Source organism: Pleurodeles waltl, chromosome 6, assembly GCF_031143425.1.
Source record: "Pleurodeles waltl isolate 20211129_DDA chromosome 6, aPleWal1.hap1.20221129, whole genome shotgun sequence".
Classification (NCBI taxonomy): domain Eukaryota; kingdom Metazoa; phylum Chordata; class Amphibia; order Caudata; family Salamandridae; genus Pleurodeles; species Pleurodeles waltl.
In genome coordinates this window covers 1,180,676,092-1,180,688,209 of record NC_090445.1, presented here as the reverse complement: position 1 = coordinate 1,180,688,209, position 12,118 = coordinate 1,180,676,092, and the positions used below count along the sequence as shown (strand labels likewise).

Sequence of the window (12,118 nt, the reverse complement as noted above, 5' to 3'; positions counted from 1 at the left end):
ACTTCAGGTCCCACTGCAGAGCCCTCATATGCCATCTGGCATGTTTGACTAATAGGATGCAGAACGCCATGAGTTCCAACAGCCTCAGAGTCTGCCTCACAGAAATCCAGGATAGAAGTCGAAACACCGGTATCGTAACCTGAATATCCTGGACTTGCTTTTCGGGAGGATAGGCCCGAAACTGCACTGTGTCCAGAACAGCTCTGATGAAAAGGAGGCTTCTGAGAGGGAGTCAGGTGTGACTTTGGCACATTTATAGTGAACCCCAGAGAATGTAGGAGGTCCGCTGAAGTCTGAAGGTGGGTGACAAGAGCCTGGGGCGTCAGAGCCTTCAATAGCCAATCGTCTAGGTAGGAGAAGACTGAAATCCCTAATCTGCGCAGATGAGCTGCCACCACCGCCATCACTTTGGTGAACACCAGAGGGGCACTGGTGAGACCGAAGAGGAGCACGGTAAACTGAAGATGCTAGTGGCCCACCTTGAACCGCAAGTAACGCCTGTGGGCGGGCAGGATGGGGGATGTGAAAATACATATGATGCAAGTCAACGCTACCATCGAGTCTCATTTGTCTAGGGCAGAAAAGACCTGAGCAAGAGTGAGCATCTTGAATTTCTCCTTTTTGAGGAAGACATTGACGTCCCTTAAATACAAGTTAGGGCGAAGACCCTTGTTCTTTTTCGGAATAAGAAAGTAGCAGGAATAACAACCACTGCCTACTTCTGACATCGGGACACTTTCTATGGCTCCATTGGCCAAGAGAGCGGTAACTTTCTCGCGGAGTCAGATCAAATGATCCTCCATCAGCTTTTCTTTTACCGGAGGGATAGAGGGAGGGAAAAGACTGGAAGGGGAGGGAATAGCCCTTCTGTATGATCTGCAAGACCCATTTGTCTGATGCTATGGACCGCCAATGACGAAGATGAAACTGAATCCCCCATCCAACTGGGTGAACATGGTCTTGCAGAACCATACTAGCAGGGCTTCGGCGTTGCGGAAGAGGGGGGCTGGGTGGTGGCCAACATCTGGCTAGACCCTCTGGGTTTGAAGGTTCAACGACCTTGTCCTCGCACGGGATGCTGTGACGCTGGAGGACAGTGGCTAACCTGTGGTTGGCATGGTACCATGCCCCTCCTGAAGCCCTGAAAGGGGCGATAGACAGTCTGCTGACAAGCCGGCGCTGAGAGGCCCAAGGATCTGGCCGGATCCGTGAACCTCTCAAGCGCAGAGTCTGCCTTCTCACCAAAAAGGCGTGAGCCATCAAAAGGCATGTCCATCAAGTTCGACTGGACATCCCCCGAAAAGCCAGTGGTACGTAGCCAGGTGTGTTGTTGGAGGGCCACTGTCTAAGAAATCGCCCTGCCCAGCAAGTCGGTTGTGTTCAAGCCGCACCTGATGGTAAACTTGGCTGCATCTCTCCCATCCTTGACAGCTTGGGTGAGAGTGTCCCGTACGCCCTCTGGGACCTGGGGCATCACTTGTGCCACCATATCCCATAAAGTATGGGGAAAAACAGCCCAATAGGCAAAAGTGGTTTACCGACCTCAATGACAGGCTGGAAGAAGAAAACAACTTCTTTCCACGTTGATCCAGTCTCTTGGATTCCCTATCCGGTGGAGTGGAAGGGAAGGCACCAGGGGAAGTGGAGGCTTGGACCACCAAGCTCTCCGGGGTGGGGTGTTTGGTGAGGAATCCAGGGTCAGTTGGAGCTGGTCTATGGTGGCGGCCGATTGCCCTATTCACAGGAGCTCCTGTGCTGGGTTTGGACCACGTTCCCAGAAGGACATCTGAGGGCTTCATTGAAGGAAAACATTGGCTCCGGTGTAGCAACCCCTGGCTGAAGCACCTCTGTCAGGAGATTAGTCCTGACTGGCACCATAGGCAAGTCTAGGTCCAAGACCTCAGCTGTCCCACGCACCACCATGACATAAGATGCCCCCCTCCTCCGTAGCCACAGCGGGAGGAGAACGCATGCCAGTATCTGGAGAAGTATCCAGTCCACTGGCTTCCCCTAGATCCTAATACCAATCCTCATGCTCCAATCCATATTCAAAAGGGTCCTCAGACCCCCCCCCCCCACTCCCCACCTATGCTTGGCTCTTCTAAATAAGCCTCAGGCACTGATCTGGGTCAAATCGGCGGAGGAATCGGCGTTGCACAAAGTCGTTCCGGCTCCGGATAGGGCGACCACCACCAGTGGGCGCCGGTGGTGGAGGGAGCGGCGACATCAGGCCCGGCACTGGAGGAGGTCAACTATGAGCACCCGGCGCCGGTCCAGATCCACTATTCGATCCTGGGGTCCTCAACGGTGCTGAGGCCGAAGCCACAGACATTGAATCTGATGGGTCCCCTGCTGACCCCGTGGGGCTCGAAGACCCACCAGAGGGTGCAGCCCGCTCAAAAACAAGGTGCATAGCCACATAAAATTCCTTCATTTGAGCGGGGGTCGCTCCGGATCCCAGAAAGGAGGGGGGGGGGGGGGGGGGGGGGGGGAAGGGAGACGCAGAGTCAACCCTTGCGACGGCTCGGAATGACAACCTCCTTTTGTGCCTCTTACCTGAATACCCGATGACCTCGAATGCAAGGAAGATGATTTGGGGCTCCTGGAGCAGAGCCGTGACATCCTCCTAGAGCATGACCATGATCTCCGAAGACGGCTGCCGGGTCGCTAGAAGTTTGAGAGATCTCTCTCTCAAGGCCTTTGGAGCCATGGCTCGACAGTCGGAGCACGACTTCGCATCGTGGTCCTTTTCGAGGCACCAGAGACAATCTTGGTGCGGATCAGTGACCGACATGGCGTAATGACATGTGCCACACGGTTTGAATCCAGTCTTCCTCAAAGTCGTCGAAAAAAGGGTAGCTCTATCCGGACCTGCACTTAACCGGTGCTGAAGAAAAAGAATGGAGGTACGCGTGCCAGGGTGGTGCCTATATAGAAGACCGTGATGTCACAGATGGCTCCAACGAAGCTGACGATGCAACGTGGAGTGAGACGACACAAACGGATCTGAATGACACCACCCAATGGCACACACAGGGTACTGCTCAGCAGAAAAAATCCGGATTCGAAGCAGACGCCAGGGAATTCTAAGGTAAGGAATCTGCAGCTAGAAGTCTCTATCAGATAGGTATTTGCAACTAACTTTGCAAGAACAAACAGAAAATGCAAGCATATAGATTCATGAAAACAAAAGTGATTTTCATAAAGAACATGCTACAGAACCAATTTTTGCCAGATGACTTAAGACAAAATATATTTTATATTGTGAAGGATAACTAGTGTGTGCCACTTTGTGAAAAGCCACAAGAATTAGCCTTTTGCCACTTAGTAAAGCTACTAAGAACCAGGCTGTGCAGATAAAAACGAGAATGGTGATGCTAAGTTACTGCAATTAAAGAAAAGAAAAGAAAAAAAATACAGAAATTGCAAACATTTTCTTGGAGACGTGTTTGCTCACTCAGTGAGTCAAAACAGAAATCTTAAATCTAACAGATGAAAGCAACTTGTCTGGATAGCAACAAGAAAGACAAATGGCTATTAAATTAAATTCAGTATCTTATAAAACTCCTACCAAGAAGCGAACACAGTAATTAGGGAAAATGACAATTTAAAGTTGTGTTATTTATACATATTTTTCTTGCAAATAGACTGCTACTCTGAAATCATTTTAAAACCAAAATAAATTCAAACATGTGCAACATGTTAAATTAGTATGTTTTTATAAGGTGCACTTTCACCTCAAAAGATCTCATAATTCTTTAGACAACACTAAGAAGAAGCAACAGTGGTAAGCAAGACCCACCTGAAACTGAATCTCATTCTTACAAGCTTTCAAGTGATTGTCCTCAAGCCTCAGTGCTTCTGGGAGGGAATCCCACAGTTCAGCTCCTTAGACTTTGAAAGTTTTACATCCCAAGCTTTTTTTTTACGAGAAATAAGAAATCTTTAACATATGTTTTGGATATATTCAAATATTGTCCTTTGGATGGTGTTTAGAGAATTCAATTCTTAGTAATATGGGGGGCCTTGTCCAAAAATGTCCTTAAGAGCAATAGAAAGCACCTTAACAGGAAAATGCTTGGCCCTGGGAAACCAGTGAAGCAAGGGCAGACCCTTGGCAACATAGTTAAATTTATGAACATCATACAACAATCAAGTTCCAGTGTTCTATTTAGTAAACCATGTGCAAATCTAATTAGTAAGCAGTGGTGGAACGGAAAGCAAACTGAGGCTATTAGCATATAGCGTGCTCCAGAAACTGAGTAGATTCAATGTTCTGGAATAAGGGCACAACCTTAGATGGACCCAAGAGATTGCATGGAAGTACTTCTGTGGACTAGGTTAACAAGCAAAATTGGATAAGCTTTTGTAGCACTAAGTCCATGTTGCATAAAGGTTGATTCAATAATTAAATTGGAAATTTCCCATTTACAAGTTAACTTCTACATAATACTGAGACCTCAGGCCAATTCTTAAAAGCACAAAGTGCATGACAAGGACCCATATATATTTTGTGACAAGTGCATGCATATGCTAACCCTTTTCCACACTGCGGGCAAGGAAGTACAGTTAGTTTCAATGTGAAACTTTACTCTTACTCTATACTTTTTTTCTTTTTAGAAAACCATTTTTTTTTTTAATGAGAAGACTTCCTTTCGGCTGCACTGGGATCTCACACATGCCTGTTTTCCAAACTTTCAGGATGATTTCACCTGGTTTGTCAGGACATTTATTTAGAAGTTCATGGACTCAAAGGTAATGGATTTTGAGTGTTTACACGATGGCACTGCCCATTCTCTGGGAACCACTACTTTCTCACCTCTCTGTCATTTAAGACTGTGGAAAATTCTGCACATTGTGCACGTTTTCTACACTTGTAAGTCACATCAGCACACTTTAATAAAAGTTACAGATCATGAGTGTGTGGTTCACGATTTGGCTAGATTGATTTAGATATGTACTATCTTAAATTGGGTATGCTGTTAAAATTGAAGTCTGTGTAGGATATAGACATCCACACTGTGCAGCAACAGTTGACAGTATTAAGAATACTTTTTATCTTTTTTCTAGCAAGCCCTCAAATACTGCAAAATGTCAAGGTGCGCTTGGGCACAACTGATGTTACTTTGAAAAAAATAATGGAAAGGTACTAGACAGACGGTGCACGCAAGTCGTTTAGTTTAGTAGTGGAATAGTAACTACTTTTTAAAGTGAGGCACTAAAATTGCAAGGCATAATGTGCAAAGTATCTTCTTCACAATACTTATGGTCATACATGGGGCATCTAAGGTGTGATGGAGATGACTTAAGGTTAGCATTCTACACTGAGATATGTACCACATTGGTGAAGGAAATACCATTTTGAGAAGACTTCCCCAAGCTCTCTTCCTCCAGCCAAAGCAATTCTTTAAACAGCTGCTTGAATTTAAACTGAAGACAAAAACCTACCCAACTTTCATAGCAATTTACCTATGTCAACTGATATAACTGAAGGAAAACTAACCATAGAATATTTCATTGAATACCTAAAGTGAAGCATATATCTCATCTTACAAAAAAAAAAGCTTTTTTTTCCACCCATGAACTTGGAATAGCCTCCAAGAAAAGATCAGGTTGAGACCCAAACTTCTTCCAATCGGCAAAGCCTTGAAAACTCAGATGTTCTCACCTCTTGTATCACTATCACTTCCCTCTTATGTTCTACTGCCTTTCTCTTCCTTGTTAGCTGTTTACAAAGCCAAGATAGTCTTGGTAGACCTCTGGAGTGTTCCTTTGACTAGTGGTCTGCATATGACATTTTAGAGAACCTATGTTCACCCTCTTATCACATTTTTGTAAGCCTTTAAAATATGATGGGGTGAAGTTCTTGAAATGTTTTGTCATTCAAGGGGGCCATTAGGCTGCTCGCTAAAATCAATACCATAATTCAACTAGTTTGATAATGAGTTAGCAGACATGGACACTATTTGCTAGCAAGTAGTTGGCTGCATATTAATTGCATCAGTGACATCCTCAAAACTCTACAACAGGTGCTTTTTGACACATTGGTACGAACCTCCTGTCTCACCCAGTGCATCAGGTAGTACCTGCAGCAAATGTTCTGAAAGACATGTAGATACAGACTAAAACAGATTCCTCATAACATGAGAAATCTACAGTATAACACTACTGTTTAAGCTTGACTGTAAGGCTTAAGGAAGTCTAATTAGCCTTCAGTAAGTTTGGTGAAGGGGGTTTAGATTTAATAACGAGTACCAGTGTGAAGAGGAGAAAAATACTTTCCCTTTGCTGCATGCTTACAGAAGCCCACTGAGCAAACAGGTGAAAACTGTAGCGTTTACTGGTCACAACTGTATCATTTACAACATACTGGTAGCTTGACAACCTAGTATCAAAAATGATATGAGCCTCTTCATAATCCTTAAAATCAACAAACCTTGGGATAACCTCAAATCAAAGCATCCGGATGCAGTCCTGTACAGAAAGACATGGAGATGAACTGGGGTAATTCAATATCAAGTTGGGATATGAGAGGGTTGGATTAAAACAAACTTACACCACTGGAAACACACTGACTCTTAGGAAGGAATGGGGAAATGAGGGAGCAAGGAGCATGAACTGAAGCATGTGTACCAAAGCCTCTCAAACAGTATTTACAGTTTAAGGAGATTCTAAGCCTTAACTCTCACAGTGATATAGCTCAGTCCCCTGAACAGTAGACTGTTAGACTAGAACCAGCTATGTCATCTATAAAAACAGTGTTAATGTGATAATTAACTGGACATTCATACTTTTGTGATATCTACAGTAGTTTAGAAAGATGTTTTATGGAATGTAGGACGTCTTTACTGATATATCTAATAATGAATGGAAGGAGGCCATCAGGCAGTCGTCATAAACCTGGTATAAGACCTAGAAATGTGCCAGTTTGGTTCCAAAGCAATAGAAAGCAGGCACATGCCATAGGAGGACTTCTTTGATATTTTGTCTCTTATATATTAGGAGGTTAAGAAAATAGACATTTGAAGTGTCACAATAAATCATGTATGAACCAAATGCAGGGTTTTGTATTGAAGAAGGGCTAGGTAAGAAATGGAGAAAAATACCACATATACGGAATGTTGAGGAGACAGATGTAAGACGAGCATCTGAGTTGAACACGTGTGGGGATTTCAGTTTTTATCAATAGTCTGAGATTTCATATGTATAATAATTGTCATGTCAATTTCCAAATTAGCTGCTTTAATACTGATAAAAATACTCTTTCAGTCAAAGGAATGATATAAGAAAATATTAAAACCTATCCCAATACTAGGAGTAATTTGGCAAAGGTTAACTTGACAGAAGTTTCACAGTTTTAAATACAATATGAAAAAAACAAAGATGAGGTCAAGAAAAGCACAAAGATGTAAGAAGATTAAAGATGCAAAGGAAGGAAGAAAAGATGACCAATAAAATAATTACTTGTAATTTTCCAATCCGAGAAGCAGGCTCTTTTGTTTTATGTGACACTGGAACTGTAGAATTTTCTTCAAAATGATCCTGGGTTAAAACAGATAAGCTGGATACATTAACTGGGTGCATTACATTACTAAAACCCAAATAATGTTCATTTGAATTTGTTGTTTTATCTGGCTGAATAAGTTATCATAAATTGGTAAATATTACTTACCAGTAATGCCATGTTGCTTACAAAGGTTATATTCTCAAATTAAATACTCTTCTTGGCTTCAAGGTTAGGTTTTTTCCAAAGTACACAAAATAAATCCTACACTACTGACCATTAAATGTGCTTGATAAAGCACAATGTTTGACCTAAGAAGGCACAAAAAATTAGGATGCAACTTTGCTTGTTAGTGTTATTTTCTTCGCACTTCAGTTGCACTGCGAGTGCTTTATGAACATTACCTCAGAGCATTCCCTGCACAAAAAATAGGTTGTATGGTGTGGCAAGGTTGTGGGGCGACAAAGACCTTTATCATTTCCTCTTTACAGGTACCAGACATTAATTCCAATTCATATATTTTATGGATCTATTATGAATTTGAAGGATAAAACAATCTCTATTTGGTATGATTCTAAATAATATGAAAGGAAGTTAAAATAATTACCTGTTCATGAGAAAAAAGAAATTCTCAGGAAGACTCAAAACCGAAAATATAGAGGAAACACAATCATTATCATTGAAATATAAGCAAGCTGAAAGATTGGAATATTGATATCTTCCTATGTTTCTTTTAATGCAGCATGTTCTCTCTCCCTGTATCTTTTAAACTTGACCATGGTAAAGCCATAATATCATACTTTCCCAAACACTGACCGGACAGACTTGAAAGCAATGGTCTTTCTCCTCTTGGGTCAGACAGACTCTACTGACTACCTACATCCAAGGGGAGAAGCATTCTGTATGGTGGACTGGAGAGTTCACTTAAAGTGTATTTTTTATTTAAGTAGGAAATCTTGTCATATGTTCAAGAACATTCTCCCTGGTTTGCCTTTAAGTCCCATTTGCTAAATCATCTCATTAGACACACCTGCAGATGTTCTTTCTCCACCTGTTCCGCTGTTCTATACTGTGTCCCCTGAAACTTTTGCTAATTCCAAATTATCACTCCTTTAGCAGACACACTAAAAGCTATCTCTTCACATAACAGGGCTGCTCCTGTTGATACTTCAGTGTCCAACACCACAACATCTTTGGTTACCGGAGAATTTGAAACAAGCACAGTTAGTAATAATCTTCTATAGTAAAGAATGTGACAAGAAGAATCAGTGAGGAGATAATGCCCAGATTATTTAAGAATAATCTCTATTACTCTGAGCCATAATCTTCCTCATCAAAGTCCTGAATTTAAAAGCCATGAATTTCTGCTCCCATGTCCCATGCAGGCCTACCACTGGGACAGTTGAGCCATGCTACATAAGCAGGATGTGTGATATGGGTTAGGTCAGGGAAATCTATTCTTTGAGATAAAGTTTTTTTAAAAGCCTTTTCTGACCATATATTATTGATTTTAACATATAACATATTAGGCATTTTATACTCAGTGCTTTTACTTACGTATGTTCTCAGTGTATCTGTAATACATACTTATTCCTAATATATGAGATTTTGTATTTTTTAACTTGGGTGTACATTTACTCCAACAGCATCGAAGCAAAAATAATTAATTGACTAAAGAAACCTCTAATGTGTTAGTTCCACAAGATACGGCGTCTATTCAAAATCAAACATATCTGTTACCAGTGCCACGATGTGGTTATACATACCCCATTATTAATTGGGGTAACTTACCACTGGCCTTCATATTACAGTGCGTAAGAATGCAGAGGCAACATCCCCTTTATCCATTCACCTCACTGTCTATAAACCTGGATATGAGTTCCTGCATTAAGTCAGCTATGAGTCTCTTGCGTTGTCCACAACCCTCTTTTTTTCTCAGCATCACTTCCTCCACTACCGCCCGTATCCTGGAGACAAAGGTAAAACCCATGCTTTAAGAACTTTGATGAGGATGATGGATCAGGATATAATATTGGGAAGCTACCAGCAAAGGCAGTTAGACAGTCAGGTTCAGTGGAATCAAAATACAACTATAGGAGGAAAAAGGTTGAAAGAGGTACAGTACATCCCTTGCTTTATATCATGTCATCTACATCATTCTAGAAACTGAAGGACATTTCATAGTATTTCCACATAATCTTATTTAAAACTTCCCTCACGGAGTTCAATGTTTATACCTTAATATTTTAGCAATCATGTGCACAGCTGTAGACTACTATGGTTAAGATGAAGAAGAGATCCAAATCTTAAGAGAACAAGGTAGAATGATTCAGGATTTTCCCATGATTGAGAGAAGTAAGAAGCAACATGCTGATGTGCCAGATCACCATTGACCAGTCCAGAGACACTGGCACGATTAACAGCACAGTGGGTCTTCATTTCATGAGTAATGCCACACTGTAGCATGCCAGGAGGAAATCAGCAAAGCATCTTCCAGTGATATTTCCCAGGGAACCCAGGTAAGGCACTGTTTGTCCGATAGTATGCATACTAAGTTATTTTAAGAAATGAGAAAAGAGCATAACCATAGTTATGTGGCTGGATTGTTTATCTGAAGGTGTATCAGAGACCCTTTGGTATTGCTATAATGCATTGCTTTGATGTTATCTCGGTGGAAAAGAACACTATTATTTGTGGAATGAATGCAAGAACAGCAAGCAAACAGGCACCTTCTGTTCTCTAATTTGTAATTACTGACTACACTTTAACTTTGCACTGCCCTGTAGACAATACCCCTAGAATGTCTGCATTCACTATGGCTTTACTACAGCATAGTGAAGAATAAAGACTGGGGCAGAGCTACAAATGAGAACATTGTAGTACAGGCCAGCACCCACATAAAAGGCAGCAATCCGCTGGAAGCGTTGCAATTGTGCCATCTGGCCGGGAGAACTCATGGGCCATATGCATACTACACTGCCAGGGGAACAGCAGAATACCTCCATGTATTAGTTAGGCAAGAAGGTGCCACTATAGTTCCAGAAATCCATTGTTCCCCATAGTTTTCAAAGGTAAAAAAATAAACTGAGCAGCTGTCAATAGGGCAGTAATACTGAGTGATCCACTAATTCACCTATCTCAGATTGTGCAGAAATGTCTATAGAGTCAAGCTGTCTGCTCTTCCAGATGTTAAATGAAGAGACACTGAATACTGAAAGGCAATCAGGAAATGACTGCTCGTTAAAGGTGTGGACTCAAAATGAATATTGCCCTTGAGGCAATGGTCAGAGCAGTTTCCTTGAACAAAAGCAAACTGAAACTTCTACAAACACTGACATCTTATGTAACAGCCACAGACACAAAGTTAGGGCGCTCAAACACAGCTAGTGCATTGATTAAAAAAAGCCATAGCAAAGGTAAAGGTATCAAGTTGGGCTTCCAAAAACAAGCACAAGGCAAACCTTCGCCAATCCGTAAAATCAGGAGGTATGTCAAACATTTGATTTTGAGAACAAATTATGCTTATATGCTGAATACACTTCCAAAGACCTTTTGTCGTGTTAAACAAGGGAAACATGCAGCTTTTCAAGACTTGTGTCAGAATAGCCACTCAAATAGCAAGGATATTATTTGGAATGCTTCAAAACCCTAATAGGTAGTAAAATAAGGACATTAACAGTGGTGACGTTAGCTAGCACAGCAACTGCATAATTTCTTTATGATAAAAAGGCTTTGTTTGACAACTCTGTAATTATGATACTAAAACAACTTTCTATGCAGAGAACATACCCAAGAGTGATGTGTGGGAAGAGACCACAATCAACCCAGAACACTGAGGGCCTGATTCTAACTTTGGAGGACGGTGTTAAACCGTCCCAAAAGTGGCGGATATACCACCTACCGTATTACGAGTCCATTATATCCTATGGAACTCGTAATACGGTAGGTGGTATATCCGCCACTTTTGGGACGGTTTAACACCGTCCTCCAAAGTTAGAATCAGGCCCTGAATCTCTTGACAGCAGGAGGTCCAGGCATAAATAGGGAAGGAAATAACTTCAATTTAATATTAAACTGGAAGAGGGATAAAGTTTACAGCTATGTGTTAAATCAAACACAGTAGCTATTTTTGGATTGAATCTAGTTACCATGCACCTTAGCAAGTTGCTCCTAAGAAAGAAATACAAATGTCTGTGTACTCAATGGTTCATAATGTCACTTAAAAATCGCAAGATTGTCTCATGGAAAATTGGCCGAAATCCAAATTTACAAGAAGACATTGAATATTTTCAGTTAATTAGGTCCAAGGAGATAATATGTTTACAGGACATGGGCCTTATCGTAAAAAAACTGAAAAATTGCCATACCTCAGGGGTACTATACATCTATGTCTCCAATAGGTTTAATATTACCATAACTTCTTTGGATTTAAATCTTCTACATATAATGGCAATTAATTTGGAACTGCAAGATGCTCCTGTTTCCATATACAACTGTTACATATTGTGTAATATGTACATGAATCCATTAAGGGTACTAGAGAAAGAGTTAGCAGGGGCATTAACTAATATTGTCATTTAAATTAAAGCCAAGCATAGTGAGCCCTATGTAATT

At 41.5% G+C, this 12,118-nt stretch overlaps 1 protein-coding gene across 7 annotated transcripts in view; it reads right to left on the bottom strand.

The window, feature by feature from the left end:
* LOC138300721 (WASH complex subunit 2-like) overlaps positions 1–12,118 on the bottom strand; it is a 780,011-nt gene that overhangs the window by 120,117 nt on the left and 647,776 nt on the right. For 4 of the 7 annotated variants that reach the window (XM_069240414.1, XM_069240416.1, XM_069240415.1 and 1 more), the window contains one exon: positions 7,465–7,542. The exons of the other annotated variants lie outside the window; for them this stretch is intronic. In XM_069240414.1, coding sequence (XP_069096515.1) covers positions 7,465–7,542 — 78 coding nt within the window. The remainder of the gene's footprint in view (positions 1–7,464; positions 7,543–12,118) is intronic. 7 annotated transcript variants of the gene reach the window in all.